Source organism: Rosa rugosa, chromosome 1, assembly GCF_958449725.1.
Source record: "Rosa rugosa chromosome 1, drRosRugo1.1, whole genome shotgun sequence".
Taxonomy (NCBI): domain Eukaryota; kingdom Viridiplantae; phylum Streptophyta; class Magnoliopsida; order Rosales; family Rosaceae; genus Rosa; species Rosa rugosa.
The window spans coordinates 24,624,646-24,641,654 of record NC_084820.1 but is presented as its reverse complement, the minus strand read 5'-3'; the positions used below and the strand labels follow the sequence as shown (position 1 = coordinate 24,641,654).

General features: G+C 41.6%; 1 protein-coding gene and 1 pseudogene across 1 annotated transcript; one reads left to right on the top strand and one right to left on the bottom strand.

Moving 5' to 3' along the window:
* Positions 1–19: 19 nt before the first annotated feature.
* LOC133724361 (uncharacterized) lies at positions 20–2,353 on the top strand. Its single transcript, XM_062151065.1, has 2 exons — positions 20–117; positions 1,164–2,353. Exons 1-2 carry the CDS (start codon positions 60–62, stop codon positions 2,165–2,167), a joined length of 1,062 nt encoding a protein of 353 aa, XP_062007049.1. The 5' UTR covers positions 20–59; the 3' UTR covers positions 2,168–2,353.
* Positions 2,354–13,859: 11,506 nt separating this feature from the next.
* On the bottom strand, positions 13,860–15,758 carry LOC133725010 (protein DECREASED SIZE EXCLUSION LIMIT 1-like; annotated as a pseudogene).
* Positions 15,759–17,009: the final 1,251 nt, after the last annotated feature.

The following is a 17,009-nucleotide window of genomic DNA, read 5'->3' as shown; positions in this document are numbered from 1 at the left end:
ACCAGGCCCATTAGGAAAACCAGATTCGATTTGGGTTGAAATAAGATGAAGGGGAATCCATGAACCTGATTTCAGTCTCTGGTTCTTGGTCGGAAGAAGCCATAATCATTCAAGAAAGTGAGTTTTTCTTTCATTTTTCTTATCTTATTCGAATTTTTTTTTTTTGATTCAATTACATACCCAATTTCTGGTTCTTTAATTTCTGTGAAATTTTGATCTGGGAATTTTGATTTTGATATACGCTGTGAACTTTGATTTGTGTATTGTTTTGGTGAAATTCGTCTTTGAAATTTGAGACCCAGAAAAATTGTGCTTAATTTGGAACTATTACTGTTAAAAAGTTTGAAACTTGGGTTGGTTTAGATAGAGGGGTTCTTCACAGGTTGAAGCCCTAATTATTGGGTTGGTTTATAATCAGTTTAAAACATAATGTAATAGCAGAAGGGGGGAAACATAGGCCAAGTCGAAGGATGTGTTAGGTGAGGATGTTAATACTGACTTTGGACACTTATGTCTGAGAAAGGGGTAGAGAGGAACATTTGACTCTCAAGCTACGAACAAGGATATTGATGCTATATTAGGTTGATTGTTTAGGATGCTAGGTATTTTTCCCAAGTCCATTTTGCTTCGAGCGTAAGTTGATCCTCTCTAGGTTCTTTCAGTCCAGTTTACATCTTATTCTTGCTAACTGGTTCTCAGTTGATTTCAGTACTTTTCTTTGGTGCTTTCTGTTGTTGGTGGCTTTGTTCTTTTTGTCTTGTCATTTGAGATATAGTAATAGTTTTATAGATTTACTAAGGGTTATGTTTCTCCAATTATTAGAAGCGAAAAAAACATTAGAAGTAGGTATATAACACATTCCAGTTAAAATGCACCAATAATCAGCAATAGAAGCTTCATCAAGGCAGAGAGGGTGCAAATGAGAAAGATTCACTATATTGTTGCCTTACACGACATTCAAGTGTTTAAGCTTGACAGAAGTAATTTCAGTTATTACAACACCAGTTAATGTAACAAAACAAACAGAGTAAATTTCTTCAAGTAGCAAGAGTTTAAACTTTGATGTGGACATTGTTTTATAATCTTCATACTTTTAGTTTATAACTGCATATATAAAGTTACTTTACACTAATAAATGCTTGTGTATTGGAACTTGGATGCAGGGCCTCCTACTCTACTGACTGGACTCGCCGTACAAGAAGGAAGAAGAAGAATGAGCAAGTATGGGTTGAACCTAAGGCCACAGCAGAAGAAGCAGCCCCCTAGGCCTCCTCTTCGTAAACCTGTTGGTTTTGGCGATGATGATGACAATGACGTTGAGAGGGAAATTTCTCGACATGCTACCAAGAACAAGTCACTCAGGGATATTGAGGAGCAGCAGAGGAAAGCGCTGGAGCAGGACCCATCGGTGTTCGACTATGATGGAGTTTATGATGATATGAAACAGAAAGCGATACAACCTCGGGCACAAGATCACCAAGAGAGAAAGTCAAGATATATTCAGCAGTTAATGAAAAAAGCAGAAGAACGAAATCGAGAGCATGAGATATCATTTGAAAGAAAGCTTGCAAAAGAGCGAAGTCAAGAAGATCACCTGTATGCAGACAAGGATAAATTTGTCACAAAGGCTTACAAAAAGAAACTTGCAGAGCAGGCAAAATGGATGGAGGAAGACCGACTTCGTCAACTTCGGGAGGAGAAAGATGATGTTACAAAGAAGACGGATTTGAGTGAATTTTACTTCAACCTTGAAAAAAATGTTGCGTTTGGTGCAGAAGACGCCAAATTAAGGAAAGAGAAGCAGGCTGAATTAACGAAGCTAGAGAAGCAGGCTGAAGTAAGTGAGCCAGAGAAACAGTTCGAATTAAAGAAACTGGCAAAACTTGACGAGGGAGAAATAGCTGGAGCACCAATGCCATTGGAGTCTCCAAGGGTGAGGGAGGGGGATGAAGGTGAAAATACAACTATGTCTGAGACTGTTGAACCCTCTGACGAGAAGCCAGCTTCAAACACATCAGCACAGGAAAAATTGTCAGCTGAACAGCAGCCAGCAGATCAACCAAAGGTTAATCATCACAAAAGAGGTGAAGATGCGGTGGCTGCAGCAAAGGAGCGGTTTCTAGCTCGAAAGAGGGCAAAAGAACAACAAAAGTACTATGAAAACTAATATAGTTGTTCCCTGTTGTTTAGTCTATTTGGTTTCGTTATTCTCCTAGCATCTACTAGCAGTTGTGATATATTCAGTATTCTTGTGGTTCTGTTTTCCAGTTTCACCATTTTACTGGAGCATGATGGGTACTGTAAGATGATTTGGTCTTACTTGGGATTCCCTATATCAAGAAGGATTAAAGAAGCATCGTTTTTTGGTTACAATTAAAGAAGCATCTTGGGTACTATTACCAAGCTAAATAAGTAAAGGTCTGGAATTACTTTCCATTATAACCAGTAAAGATAAAGCTTGGACTTATTTTATACCATTCAACTGTTTAGCAGAGAGAAATGGCATTACAAAACCTCCCCATCAAATAAGAACTGTTAGGCCTCGGCTGACATTAACTGGAAATTGAACTTGTTGACATTTGCTGGCAAGTGAATTTCTTTTAGACATCGGTAGTTCTATCTTTTTACTTGGGTGATGATCGATACCACATTAACTGTAAACGACCTTCCCCCAACCAATGTATGCACTGATCCCAGTAAGAACTCCATAGTGAAGGAAGTGGGATGAGATTGTTCTAATTGTCCTTGAAGGATAAGCAAATGCATAATAGACTTTTGGCTAAGTAACAAATCAATTTGTAGAGCTAAAGTGCACCAGCATACGCAAGTTTCTTACTCTATTGCTAAAAGATAATAGTGGAGATTTTAACAAACAGTGTGGAGGATTCCAATTCAAATTCCTCTTCTGAAAGGAGACGTCGTACTTGAGCACAATCTGATCCCAGCACTATAATAGCTGATATATTTGTGGTTTATTTACAGATCGATGGAAAAGATAACCATGCAAACCTTAAGCAGTAATACCCGATAACATTAAGAGTCCATCTCTTCCTTACGATAACCATCGAAATTCTAAGAAACAATTTGGATAACAACAAACCGCCTCAGTGGAACATCTGAGATAGTTAGCAAATCTTCTTGTACATGCCTATATATAGCTCCCCAAAGTTCACATCCCCTCGCATCTTTCACAATTCTCATTAACTTTTTGATCACCTTGTTTATAGAAAACAAAAATGAAGAAAGGAGTTGCTGCTGTGCTACTCTTCCTTGCTTGTGCAGCCCTATTCTTGGCTGCTTCTGATGCTACTGCTGCACAGCCTCCGAAGCTACCTCCGCAGCAATAGGAGCGCGCTAAGTTGAACAAGTGCATTGCTGCTTTCCACACCGCAAGGGGTACTTGTCTGAAGCAGATCTATGCATCTTATTGGCATCGCAAACTCAATATTGGAGAAGATTGCTGCAAGGCCATTAGGGAAGCTGATGATGATTGTGCCGAGACCATTTTGGGTCACTTCAAGAACCCTACTTATGTTCTTTTATTGAAGGAACATTGCTCAAAGAAACACTGATAGCACCATCGTGAGGATAAGAATGTTAGTCTGAGATTAGCTAGGTTTCTTTTCCTTTTTTTGGTATTAGTGAAACTTTTCTTTCTTCTTCTTATGCCTGGGTTCATTGGAGTAGAACTTGAAGCTGTCACTTAGGGTTTTTTTCTCCTCTCAGTATTAGTTTATATATTTTTATGAGAGAATTCCACAAATGGTTACTCAACTATAACTCATTCAACACTTTGGTCACTCAAGTTTCAAATATATCACTTTGGTCCTCTATGATCGTTGTGTATCATATGATATCCATTGCTTCATAATCGAACTCTGCTCTCAATTTTATATGCAACTCATTTATATTTGTTCATTCTTCATCTTGGATGATTGGGAGAGATAATTGAAGCAATTAAACAATTTTGCAACATGACTTGATTCTTAAAAAGTGATTGAACTCCCAAATACCATAACTAGCTTCCAGACACATTCTATAAGAGTCATTCTCACAAGTTCACCCTCAAACTTTCTGCCCAACCATCCACAGAGCTTTTGTAGGTGATTTCATAGAGCCTCCTTTACCTTTTCATTTCTAAATAGTAGAGCACTCCACTCTTCCTCTACTAAAAGAGATGAGGAATTCATTGGCTTGATGGGGATCTTTTATTACCTTGTCTATATAGAAAAGGTGTGTTGTTTGATAGACTCACTATGGTCTCAACCCATCTTACTTTGGTCCAGCTGAATATCTAGCCCATTTAGGAGTAGCTAATTATCTTCAAGTCCTATGGACAGGTGTCAATGACTTCCAGCTGTAATGACTTGGTCCCAAGTAGTTATATTCTGAAGTAGGAGAGGTCATGTTACCTAGAGGGTTTGCTCTGCTAGGTTGGGAGAGTGCCGCCTCCGGCCTCTCTGTACCTTCCTCCATCATCGATGGAGTGCTATTCCGGTACCGCTCTCGGTGTCGGTTATCTCGCTCACGGCTTCTGTCGTGCCCATTATCAGGTCGTGGTTCGCATCTCACCCTGTGACAGTTTCTTCTTCTCAGATCTTCTCTGACTGGGCCGTCGTTCAAAGGGGAGAAGCCACGGCTGCGCTGCTTTCTCGGATCGGGTCTGCACCGAGAGTCGGGAGTCTTCGACCAACTCGGGCACGACTCAAGTCGCCGGCGTGCGGCTTTGGTTTGGTGGCGGTGTGGCTGAGTGAGGGGATATGCCAGGTCTCGGCCCAGTTTCCTGGTGCGCTGGAGCTGCATTTGGAGCGGAGCAGAGTTTGGACTCTGGGCGGGATCCGCGTTCCGGTTGGTGGTATTGGTGGCGGAGATCGGCGTCGAGTTGGTGGGGCTGGGATGTTCCTTCTCCGACAAATGGAGGTGGAGCAGAGATCAAGGCCGTGGTCAGGGAAGGGATGGGTGCCAAGAGAGATTTTGGGTGCCCAAAGCAGGTTGTGGATTTGGGCCTTTGCTCTGTTGGACGGCCCAAGTAGGGTTTTGGGTTGGGTCTTCATTATTGGGGCTTTGCAACTGGTGTATGAGCCCATTGCTGTTCAGGTTCGCATTTGGGATCCAAGAGACTTTTTATGGACCCTAAATTGTTATGAATTTTGGATCTGCTTCTTTGGTTACTTAGGTAGGAGATTGCTCTCTATTCGGTGTATTTTTTTGCATGGAGTAGGCAAGGTCGGTCACACTACCGCCGGTTATCTTGATAGAAGGTTACCCTCTATTCGACGTATATCTTTGCATGGAAATATGGTCGGCCATACTATTGGTACCATTTTACATAGCCCGGATTATGTCCGGTGCTTCATCAAATGCTTAATTGCATCCCTTAATACTCTTGTTAGGTTTTATTTCCGATGCATTGTTGCATCTAGTATCGTTCTTGTTATTTTATATTTTGATGTAGTTTCTACATCTATAAGTTGTAATTTTTCTTATGATTATTATTAATAAAGTGGTTGACTAATTCTCTAAAAAAAAAAGTAGTTATATTCTGGATTGAATCCCATTTTGAGGCATGAATGAAAATATGAATTTCTCTTGAATTTCCTTTGCTTTCCTTTCTGCAATTCCTTGTTCCTATCATTTTGGTATCAAAGCCATGACCCTACGGGGTAACCAGATTCAATCCCCCTCCGCCCCCATGACCAACGCTTGGTGGTCCCAACCACAGCTCCGCAACCACTACGGTACAGCCCAACAGTACCAATTTTCAAGCCGGGCCGTCAACGGTCACAACAGCTGCACAACTCCCCCAAAACAGAGGCACTTTTCGCCAGTGGTCCACCTCTGAGCAGCGTGACCGCAGAGCACGAAACCTGTGCTTTCATTGTGATGAACCTTACAGCCCCGCTCATGTCTGCAAAAAAGCCGGTACTCGCCATCCTCGATTGTCCGACACCTTGCCCCACCGATGACCTGGCCCCTGCCACCAACCCTACTATACCAGAAGACCCTCCAAATCCCATTCCAGAAATCGGGTACCCTCTTAATTCCATCACCCACACCAAATTAGGAGAGATGATGCGTTTCCAAGGTTCACTCAATGGCCACCCCATCACCATCTTCGTCGACTGCGAATCTGCGATGAATTTTCTCAATCCCTCTGTCGCACAATGATTGCACATCCCTATTGCGGGCATCTCTCCCATCCACTTCACCTCAGCCTCAGGACACTCTATTTCGCCGTCGGGCCAGGTCAAGGATGTCATTATCCAAATCCAAGACTACACCTTCTTGGACTCTTTCTTATTGTTGCCGGTTGCGGGTTGTGATTTGCTTCTAGGGGCTCCATGGCTAGACTCTTTGGGGTTTGTTGGTTGGCACTTCTCGGAAGATATGACTCTCCAACTGTTATCCGCTAGTTAGAACCCTTTGACAAGACCCGCCCCGGATTCCATCCTGGAATCCGAAGTGGCCCTGCAGGACCCACTTTTAAAGAAGGTTTACCAAAAATTTCAGCATAACCTCCCTTAAAAAGGGTCAACCCAAAAACCTGCGGAAAACAAATTTCACTTCTAATAATCCAACCACATACTTCTGGAGCCACCCTGCTCCCATCATTCAACCAACCCAAACTCAAAAATAATAATAGTGTATCAAGTACTTCAAGTCTAAGAAACTCCAAGATTTAGGATACTACAATTCACAAAGTTAGGTCGTAGACCTCAAATATAATTCATTACAAGTCTGGGTCACAAATCCCATAGTAATCAGAGCAAATCTAGGAACGTAAATTAACATAGAGTACAGTAGGTTAAACAGGTAACCTACGAAATGTGATGACGGAAGCGGATGCGGTCACTATGGCTCACTCCTGAACGCCGAGCAGCAATACTGTAAACTGGGCATTTGAAACCGAAGGGCCCAGGGGAAAAGTATTGAAAAACACATTAGCGTGAGTGGACAAAAATAAATAAATTTTAACAAAAGGAATTTAATACTTTCCCCATTTATTTCTCTAAAAACTCCTGATGCATGCAATGTTTAAGGACAACAAAACAAGAGAAGTTCTGTACAAGAAAAACCGACTAGCCCCGCTAGTCACAAACTAAAAGAAAAGATTGAAACTCCGGTACTCAAAAAAATAGGACCAGCCCTGCTGGTTAAACGGAAATCGAACTAGCCCCGCTAGTCAAAAATAGTAAAGTGAGTAGGGGAAGACGATAGCCATACGAGTGAGCCTTCCAGGCTCGGGTGATAGCCTCCCAGGCTCGGGTGATAGCCTCCCAGGCTAAAGTACTCCCATTACTCCCGTAATATACCCTTACGCCACTAAGTGTAGCGATAGGATACTGGGCTTCAGAATTACTGTCACAGAGACAGTAACCAGCGCCACAAAGGCGGAGGGCTTCGGTGATCCCATCACCTCGCCACAAAGGCGGAAGATCAAAGCTAGCAATGATAAGTCACCCAAAGTATGGCAAAAGAAAATCCGGAAACCACAGTAAAATCATAAATACATAAGGCTTCCCCAACTCTCGAAAAAGAATTCCCATGACGTGTCCCACACGCCAAGATAAACTCAGATTCAAAAAATAAATAAGATAAAATAAGCATAATCCAATGACGTGACCCCGCACGCCATAAAATCTTCAAATAATCAATTATCCAAAACCATTTCCGAAAATAACCATATGCACGAGAAAGTAATACGATAAATAAATTATCATCTCGGAAACAAATAAATAAATGCATGCATCATTCTTTGAAAATAAAAGTCCACTCACAGTATATGGTCAATCCTGACGTCGCTTGGTATTTTCCTCGTACGAAGACTCCTCTCGTCCTGTACGAATAGCACTCGTAAAAATATATTTACAGGACGGAAATTAACTTTACGAATATTAAAAATTGAAATTTAAAGCGTCCCCCTTCAACATCCAACTCGTTAATTCACATCGAATCCATCCGAAATTCTCCAATAATAATCATTCATCGATATATAAATTCTAAAGTGAATTCGAAAGAAATTCGGCAATCGAATTCACGTAAATCACCAACCGATAATTTATATTCAATTCATAACTCCTCAAATTTTCAATCAAACTTCATGTATAAACATTCTACAACCAATGTACGATTTATTGGGCCAAAGCATTAATTAAAACTCATCCCTACGCGCTACCACGCGCCACCCACAGTGGCGGCGCGTGGGGCCCACGCGCCGGTGACCACCACCTCCGATGACCACCAAATTTTGACAACAGCAACTTCAAAACAGGCCCAACCATTTTCTCAACTACAACTTATTACAATTTTACCTTGATACAGTCGAAACCGGCTGGAGAAGTTTTTCCAGAAAAACTCAAGAACCCTAGAATTTGAAATCGTCGATTCGACCTCCACACTGCAAATCCTGACTCAAGGCTAGGGGCAAAACAATCCTGAGCAAAAACCGAACCTTCGATGGTGATTTGGTGTTCGGGGACGGCCGGAAACGGTGGAATCGCCGGAAAAACTCAAACTGCCCCTAAGAGGGAACTTGCTTCGATTCGAGGTTTTCCGGCCAAATTGTTGAAAACCAAGGGCACCAGCGTGTTGAGGGGAAGGAGGCGACCCCATGGTGGCCGGTTGTCCACCTGTTGATGACCGGACGACGGCAAATCGAAGGGGAAAGCAAACCGCCCGAAGAGGAAAGAGGGAGAGATCGGGGGAGAGGAGAGAGGAAGGTAGGTTTCCGGATTTGGAAACCTACCACAGTAAAATTTCCAACTTTATATATTTTTTACCATGAACAGTAAATTTCTTAAATCACTCAAAACTTTCGCATACGAACTCTGATTTAAGTGTATCACATGTCCACGAACTCGGTTTAACGTCCCCTACAACTTACATGCAGGAAATTTTCTCAAATTGTTAACCCATAAAAAGTCAACTTCTAGCAACCCCTAAATTGATAAATACGGGGTGTAACACCCTTGACAGGCGATCTCTTTACCACTAGATTTGAGCATTGTCACTTTGATGAGACAGTCTTCCCGACGTTAGGGGGAGATAAGAACATAAATATTCAACTGGAACGACAGGAATTGTCGCGGTCTGTCCCCACTTTGTCTCATCTTAATCCCCAAACCGCACAGCCCGAAATTGAAGTGCGGAGAATTCTCGATCTTCAGAATGTAGCAGAATAGATGCCTAATGCATTTTCTGATATCGCTAAAGTGATGAGATCACACATACCTGCTGCAAACGTGCCTGCAAGGATTGATGTCCCTTAAATTAGAGGACATGACGCCATCTCAAGGGAACCTGAGCATGGCGCCAACGTCCCCTCCTATGGTGATGTTGTGGTTAGGCCCATGGCTCATGACAGGAAGCGCGGGAGGCCCAGAGGTTCGATGGATTCTCGCCCAAGAAAGAAAGCAAGTTTAGCACAAAATAATTCATTAATCATCGATGTGAATAATCCGTCTCATGAAGATATTCCGGATTATGATTATGTCCAAGAAACATCATTGGGGGACGCTCCAATGTCAGAACCAATTCCAGAGAATAAAGAGATTTTCATGAATTACACTAGTGTACATGAGACGATGAATAGAAACTCTATTTATATTGATGATGCCTTTGCATATTCAGTTGCAAAAGGAATTATAGAGTATAATGATATCGAACCTCGCTCTGTTGAAGAATGTCAACGAAGAGCGGGTTGGCCTAAATAGAAATATACAATCCAGGCTGAATTAGATTCACTAGCAAAGAGACAGGTATTTGGGCTTATAACGCAGATACCCCCAAATGTAAAGCCTGTTGGCCATAAATGGGTCTTTGTTAGAAAGCGTAATGACAAAAATGAGGTTGTTAGATATAAAGTCCGCCTTGTGGAGCAAGGTTTCTCACAACGTCATGGAATCGACTACGAGGAGACATATTCTCTAGTAATGGACGTCATAACGTCCCACTACCTTGTGAGTTTGGTAGTTTCCTAAAAACTTGACATCTAGCTTATGGATGTGGTTACAACATATCTCTATGGGGATCTAGATTCAGAGATATATATGAAGGTTTCAGATGGACTTCAATTACCCAAATCAAGTGGCTCTAAACCACGGAGCGCGTTTTCAATAAGATTAAGACGCTCACTATACGGATTAAAACAATCCGGACGGATGTGGTATAATCGTCTAAGTGACTACTTGATTGGGAAGGGATATATTAACAATGAAATATGCCCATGCGTGTTCATTAAAAGAACAAGTTCCGAATTTACAATTGTAGCAGTTTATGTCGATGACATGAACCTAATTGGAACTCTAGATGAGTTAAAGGAAACTGCTAAGTATTTGAAATCCGAATTTGAGATGAAAGATCTTGGGAAAACACGGTTTTGTCTCGGGTTAGAACTCGACCACCGTGATGATGGGATTTTGATCCATCAGTCTGCATATACTCAGAAAATTCTAAGGCGCTTTAATGAAAATAAAGCAAAGTCTGTGAGTACTCCCATGATTGGCCGTAGTCTTGAGCCCGGAAAAGATCCATTTCGTCCAAAGGATGAGGACGAAGAGTTATTAGAGGCCGAAGTGCCCTATTTAAGTGCAATAGGTGCATTATTGTACTTAACTCAATGCACAAGACCGGACATCTCATTCGCAGAGAACTTGTTAGTCCGACATAGTTCTGTGCCAACACGCCGCCATTGGATTGGTGTAAAGACAATCTTTCGATACTTAAAATGTACGATTGATATGGGCCTATTTTATCCCTACAGAGAGAAGAGGAATGACGGAAAATTGAGACCGGACCCCATAAGGCAAGACGCCGCCGTCCAAGGTATGACCGCCGACCATGTTGCCGCCGCCACCGCCCATGGCGGCCGACGTTCTCCTCCTCCCCTCCAATAAAATGACGGTGATGTTTTGATGGGTTTTGTTGATGCAAGGTATCTCTCTGACCCTCACAAAGGTCGCTCCCAGACGGGTTATGTCTTTACTATAGGAAGCACTACGATATCTTGGAGGTCTACAAAATAGACTCTTGTTGCTACTTCCTCAAATCATGCAGAGATTATTGCTCTACATGAAGTCGTGCATGAATGCATATGGCTAAGGTCTGTAATTAGACATATTCGAGAAACTTGTGGTTTGAAGTCTACCATGGATGAACCTACATACATTTAAGAGGATAATGCAGCTTGTATTGAACAAATGAAGTTAGGTTTCATCAAGGGCGACAACACCAAGCATATATTGCCTAAGTTCTTTCATAATCAGCAACAACAATCACTTTTAAAGATTGAAGTGAATCAAATCCGATCAGAGGATAATGTAACAGACTTATTCACTAAGTCGTTACCTAAATCCACGTTCGTGAAACATGTGAAGAGCATCGGATTGAGAAAGTTATCCGAACTCCCATGATTGTAGTAATCAGGGGGAGATATCGACATCAGGGGGAGGTATGATGTCTACATGTTCGATCTCGAAGAGTGAAGGACGTGTTGCATGTACTCTTTTTCTCCTCCTCGGGGTAGTTTTTGTCCCACATGGTTTTTCACTCGAGCAAGGTTTTTAACGAGGCAACGATTGAAGCGTCACCACCAAGTTTGAGCGGCACAAGGGGGAGTATTGAAGAATGTTGACATTTTGTATGCCTTGTCAAACTAGGATTAATTCTATGATTGTAATAGGAGAGAAGGTTTTAGAATTCCTAGTCCTATTCGGAATAGTTTTCCTTGTGTCATTAAAATATGTGTTTTGTAATCCCTATATATAGAGCTCCTATTATCAATAGTGGAACACACAATTCTCTCATCAATCTATTATTCTAAAACATTTTTTTCTTTCTTTTTTTTGTGAATGGTCGATAAAACTTAGACTTGATCAATAAGATCCATCTCTAGCAAAATAGGACACTAGTGAAAACTAGCTATAGGTACTTGAAATGCATACACCTATGGTTTATATGCTTATTACATTATTGGGTTTCTTCGATCTTATAGAGCAAAAGAAAAGTTTTTGTGCAATGAGGTGAAATTTAGAAAGGATGGAGTTTGAGAGATCGTATATGGGCCAATGAATCCAATTAGGAGCTATGGAGGAAAGTAACATAAAACACCACTACGAGAGCCTCTCTCTCTAAAATCTAGAGAGAGAAAACAGATCTGAAATCACCATCACCCCTCCCCCTTCTCTCTTGCCCAGATCTTGATCCCTCCGGATCTAGATCGACGGCTTGAGAGTTGGGAGTGGTCTCTCTCTCTCAGCTCGCTCTCTCTGCCGTTTTGAGAGTCGGCAACGCCAGCGCTCCAGTCTCTCCACCCTCAGTGGTGCGTCTCCACCCTTTTGTGGTGAGGTTTTCTGAGCTTTGGTTTCAGTTTTAAATCTTTTCATGTCTCTTTTCTATTTTATTTGTCCTTGTGCTTGCCCAATTTCTCATCAGATTTCCAAATCTATTCTCAAACCTCCCATCCTCCTCCATCTCAGACACCTCACCCTCTCATCTTCATCCGACTTTTCTCTTTTTCCACAACCCCATCTTCACTTTCAACCATTGGAGTCTCGACAGGGATCTGTTCACTTAACTTCACACCTGATGATTGCAGCAGTATCGGCAAGCCACCGCAGTGTGTGGACATCGCCGGACCAGTGGTGTTGTGATGCATGGTGGTCTCCACCTCCACGACTACCTTTACTAAGTTCTCTGTTTTTCTTGTTTCTTCCTGTGCATGCAATTTCGGTGTGGAGAATGATGGTGGAGAGTTATTTGGCCTCTGGAAGTCAAGCTTCTGTCGGAGCTCATCTGGCCATGGTGGTACTCACGGCGGCCAGCCTGTGTTGTAGCGAAGACTTTGGTTTTAGATCTAGGTTTGCTGGTATTTTGGGCTTTTGGGTCTCGGCTTGTCAATTAGTTCTAGTTTAGTTTATGGGTTGTCTATTGGATCTTCGGGCCTAGGACTCCTACTTTTTCTGTATTACCTTTGTAATATGGGTTTCATCTAATGAATGAGTTTATTTGACCAAAAAAAAAAAAGGAGCTATGGAGGAAAGAGGGTATATGGTTCAACACCATTCTTTGCTAGGCTCCTAAAGATGTCGACAGCACTAGCTAGCTTCACAAATGGTACCAAATTTCCAGAGTCAGCAGTGAAAACCTTCAAGAAAATCTTAGAGGAGAACTGTGTGAACATCAAATGGGAGAAAGGAGACTTTCTGCTAGTAGATAATTTGCTGGCTCAACATGCATGCTAAGCTTCCTGCAAAGCCACTGCGTCAAATTCTGGTTTCCATTTGTAAGTAAGGCGGTGTTGGAGTTTAATGCTTGTTTTGTTTTGAATAAATCGTAGCTGTCCTATTCCTTTGGAATTTGCTGCTATTGATCAAGTCTTTAGGAGTCTCAGAAGATTTAAGTAGTTCAGCTTGTTGCTTTTTTATCTCCCTAGTTTGAGTCAAAACTAGTGAAGTTCAATGAATATTGTTCCCAGTCGTATTATCATTCTTTCTAAGTTCTTTCATATATTTCTTTATTTTGATTTCATAATTGATTCATAGGCTATTTTATATACACTGAATTAGCTAGAGCCTCCGTGAGAGTATGGGAACCATGAATCAGGCAACACATTCTCTTCAAATTCACTGAAAAGTAATTTTGCCTCGACCAATAATCTAGATTAAAATCAACACCTAAACATTCTTCCTCCATATGATAAGCGCTCCCAAATAGGCCATCTGCTATCTGCAATGATTAGGGAGATTATGTAGCTCAATGCCATATGTTTTATCAAAAGACCAACTATGCAAGTAGCCAAGTTTGTTGTCGATCTGGGCCTGAGGCCAGATCTTGGATTGTAGGCCACATTTATCTGTTCATCATGTTCCTGCGCAAGCATTATTATTACCAAAGCCATCGTGGCCATTTGGTTTCATAGTTTCTGCAATATCGCCCTGATATTCGTTAGGAGGCATCACAGTCTTTTCATATTCACCCAAATTAGTTAACAGATTGTTGCTTGCCACATTTATCGGTTCATTATGCAGATTGTTGTCTCCAGATTCCAGAATCACAGCAAATTCTTTCTCCATGGGTTTGCTCATTACCGGCATGTCAACTGTAGCATCATTTGAAGGGTTGCAATCATTTTTTGGATTACTTTCACATCTACAAGCTCATGAGCATCTAAGTAATCATTACTGTACCTCGAAAAAATCTCCAAATCAGTTTAATGTAAAGGTCCAAATGAACTCCGGAAATGAACTTTTCTATAAGAGAATAAATTATGCATGCTAGCAGGCATTAGTAGCAACGCTTTAAATAAACATGTTTCTGAACCAATAATCCTTCCAACTTACTTGATTTATGAAGGTAATCCAATAAAAAAATTTATGAAGGTAAACATATATATGATGGCCCTATCTTTGCTAATTTAAGACTTTAAGTCCACTTCTACCCAGTCATTAATTAGTCAAAAGTCAATGGAATTAGTAATTAACTGACCTCTTTCCTTGGTAGAAATAGCTGAGGAGCCAGCAGAACAGCTTTGAGGTAGTCGTGTACTCGTGTACACCTTTATGCAGTATTAAGATCCCAAATCCCAACCTTGGCACATCAATACCACATGAAGATAATGAATAATTGAGCCTACGGAATGAGGAAAGAAGTAAACGTAATCAAGGTTGTGTATAAACCTCAGAAGACTGCTCTCCTGCTATAGCAATGTATTTAGATCCTCCAACTTCAGTATTTTCTGTTCCAAAGAAATATTATCCGTCATTGTTCAAGCCGTCTAAGAGCAAAGATGACAAGAAAATTTATAATCCTATAATCCACAGGTACAAACTTCAATTCTAATAGATATGCCCTCACACCCTAAAAGAAACTACTGAAGTGCATTCACAACCTGTTTTATCAGACTACCGATCTTAACATACCTTCATTAGTTCTAGACTGCTGACACAGATATCCTTGGACCATTTCTTGACTATCATCCAGAGTATCTGTATCAGTAGTCTCCCTCTCATCTCCGTCATGATGCTTTGGCCTATCAACTTGTGTAGAACAAGAATGTGGTCTCTTCACCAATGAAAGCTTATAGAAGCGGTAAGCATTTGTAGCGATCGTCACAGAGGGAGTCCTGCAAGGCAAATGAGGATCAAATTTTTTTAACATTAGACAAAATATCTAATAGCTATGGGGGAAAAGCACGAGAACTAGCTAACAACCTGGATAGACCTCCATCTCCAATATCCCAGCACTTAACAGTTCCATCCCTACCCTGGCAACACAAACATTCTCAAATTTCATTTCTTGCTCTAAAACTACAACAATAGCCGGTAAATGAACACCACATAGGAAAACAAGAAGTACCTAATAACTTAAGCTACAAGCAACAAAAGCAACCCCATGTGCCGCACTATGCACCCTGCAAACACAAATTTCACTCTTTTATTCTCGAAAACTAACTGCATAACAGTCATGAAACAAAATGCCCACTATGTGGAGTACCCTTTTGATACTATCGTCCGATTCTGGAGAGTGTCCCATATACGCAACTCACCGTCTGCAGAACTACCAAAAAAAAAAAAAAAAAAACACTTGATCAAGTAGCTAGGTAACAATTAGAAGCAGAAGAATAATAATGCTAAGGTACTGAAATGGTACCCAGTGTATGGGAGAGGTTGAGATGGATGAAAACAAAGGTGTGTGACAGAGGCACGGTGACCTTACAGCACAGCCACTGGGTCCGGCGGTGGCCGTCTCTGTTTGTTCATTGCTTCTGCCATGACCGTAAAGTGTGTCATGGAATCGCGGATATCCACAAACACAATACACAACCAAATCCTTGACAACCTCTAGCTTAATCGAGAAAATCTAACGTGAAAAATAAAGGAAACTAAGTCTGGCTTTAGGGTTTATGATTCAGTTGCTAAGCCCTAGAGAATGGAATAGAGTCTGACCAGTGCGAGCTGAAAAGATGATATTCTACGTGTCTTCAGAAGTCAAGACTTGATTTCTTTCCATCTCCACCATTATTGTTTCTCTGGTCAGTGGCCACAAGTATGGAACACCTCAGTTAACGCCCTATATTTCAATCAGCAACAGTAGCGTGCCTCCCAAGGTTAAAGGACAAAGCTCAACACATGCAATATCACCCTTATTCTCTTATTTTATCCATGTGTAAAGAGCACAGACTAGATTCTAACCCCGGCCCAGCAGCACTTTAGAGAGAAGCAAACATTGCTGAATCATTCATTCATGTGCGAGGCATTCAAGTTTTGATGGAAACAAGAAGACCAATCTTTATGGGATTGCAGTTTGATGGCAATAACTTGGGTCATAGAGAGAAACAACAGCATTATCAAGATTACATGTTTCGGTTAATTTGACAGTAAGTACTTCCATTATAGTGTACTTCCATTTACACAATTTGAGGATAATGACCATTTACACAATTTGAGCCTAAAAATTGCTCACTTACTCCACTAAGAGTTTTTTACTCCCATTTACCCAATTTAACATCTATTGACAGTATTACCCTCATTTTAATTAACAACTACTCCCTCAGACTCTCTCTCTCTCTCTCTCTCTCTCTCTCTCTCTCTCTCTCTCTCTCTCTCTCTCTCTCTCTCTCTCTCTCTCTCTCTCTCTCTCTCTCTCTCTCCATCCACAGCACGACTCTCTCTCATCTCATTCATGGCGAAATCGAATCGCTCTGTCAGAACCAGTCTCGCCGGTAGACATGGCCTGAATCAGCATGAAGAACCCGAATACGTGGCCGTCGTCGTTGGCCTCAATCTCAGATTGGCAGCGTGCTGGCTCAGTGGTCATCGCCGCAGAGACCACGGAGGAGTTGAGGTCCTGAGTCGCCGGAACGGGATTGGAATCAGTGAGGAACGGGAGTAATGTTGGAGAGGCAGCCGGAGTTCGAATTCGAGTCCGGGTCGGGTCCGAGATTGAGTTCGTTTCCGAGGGGCGAGACGGCGGAGGTGGAAAATGAAGACGAGGGTCGCGGCCTTATCGTC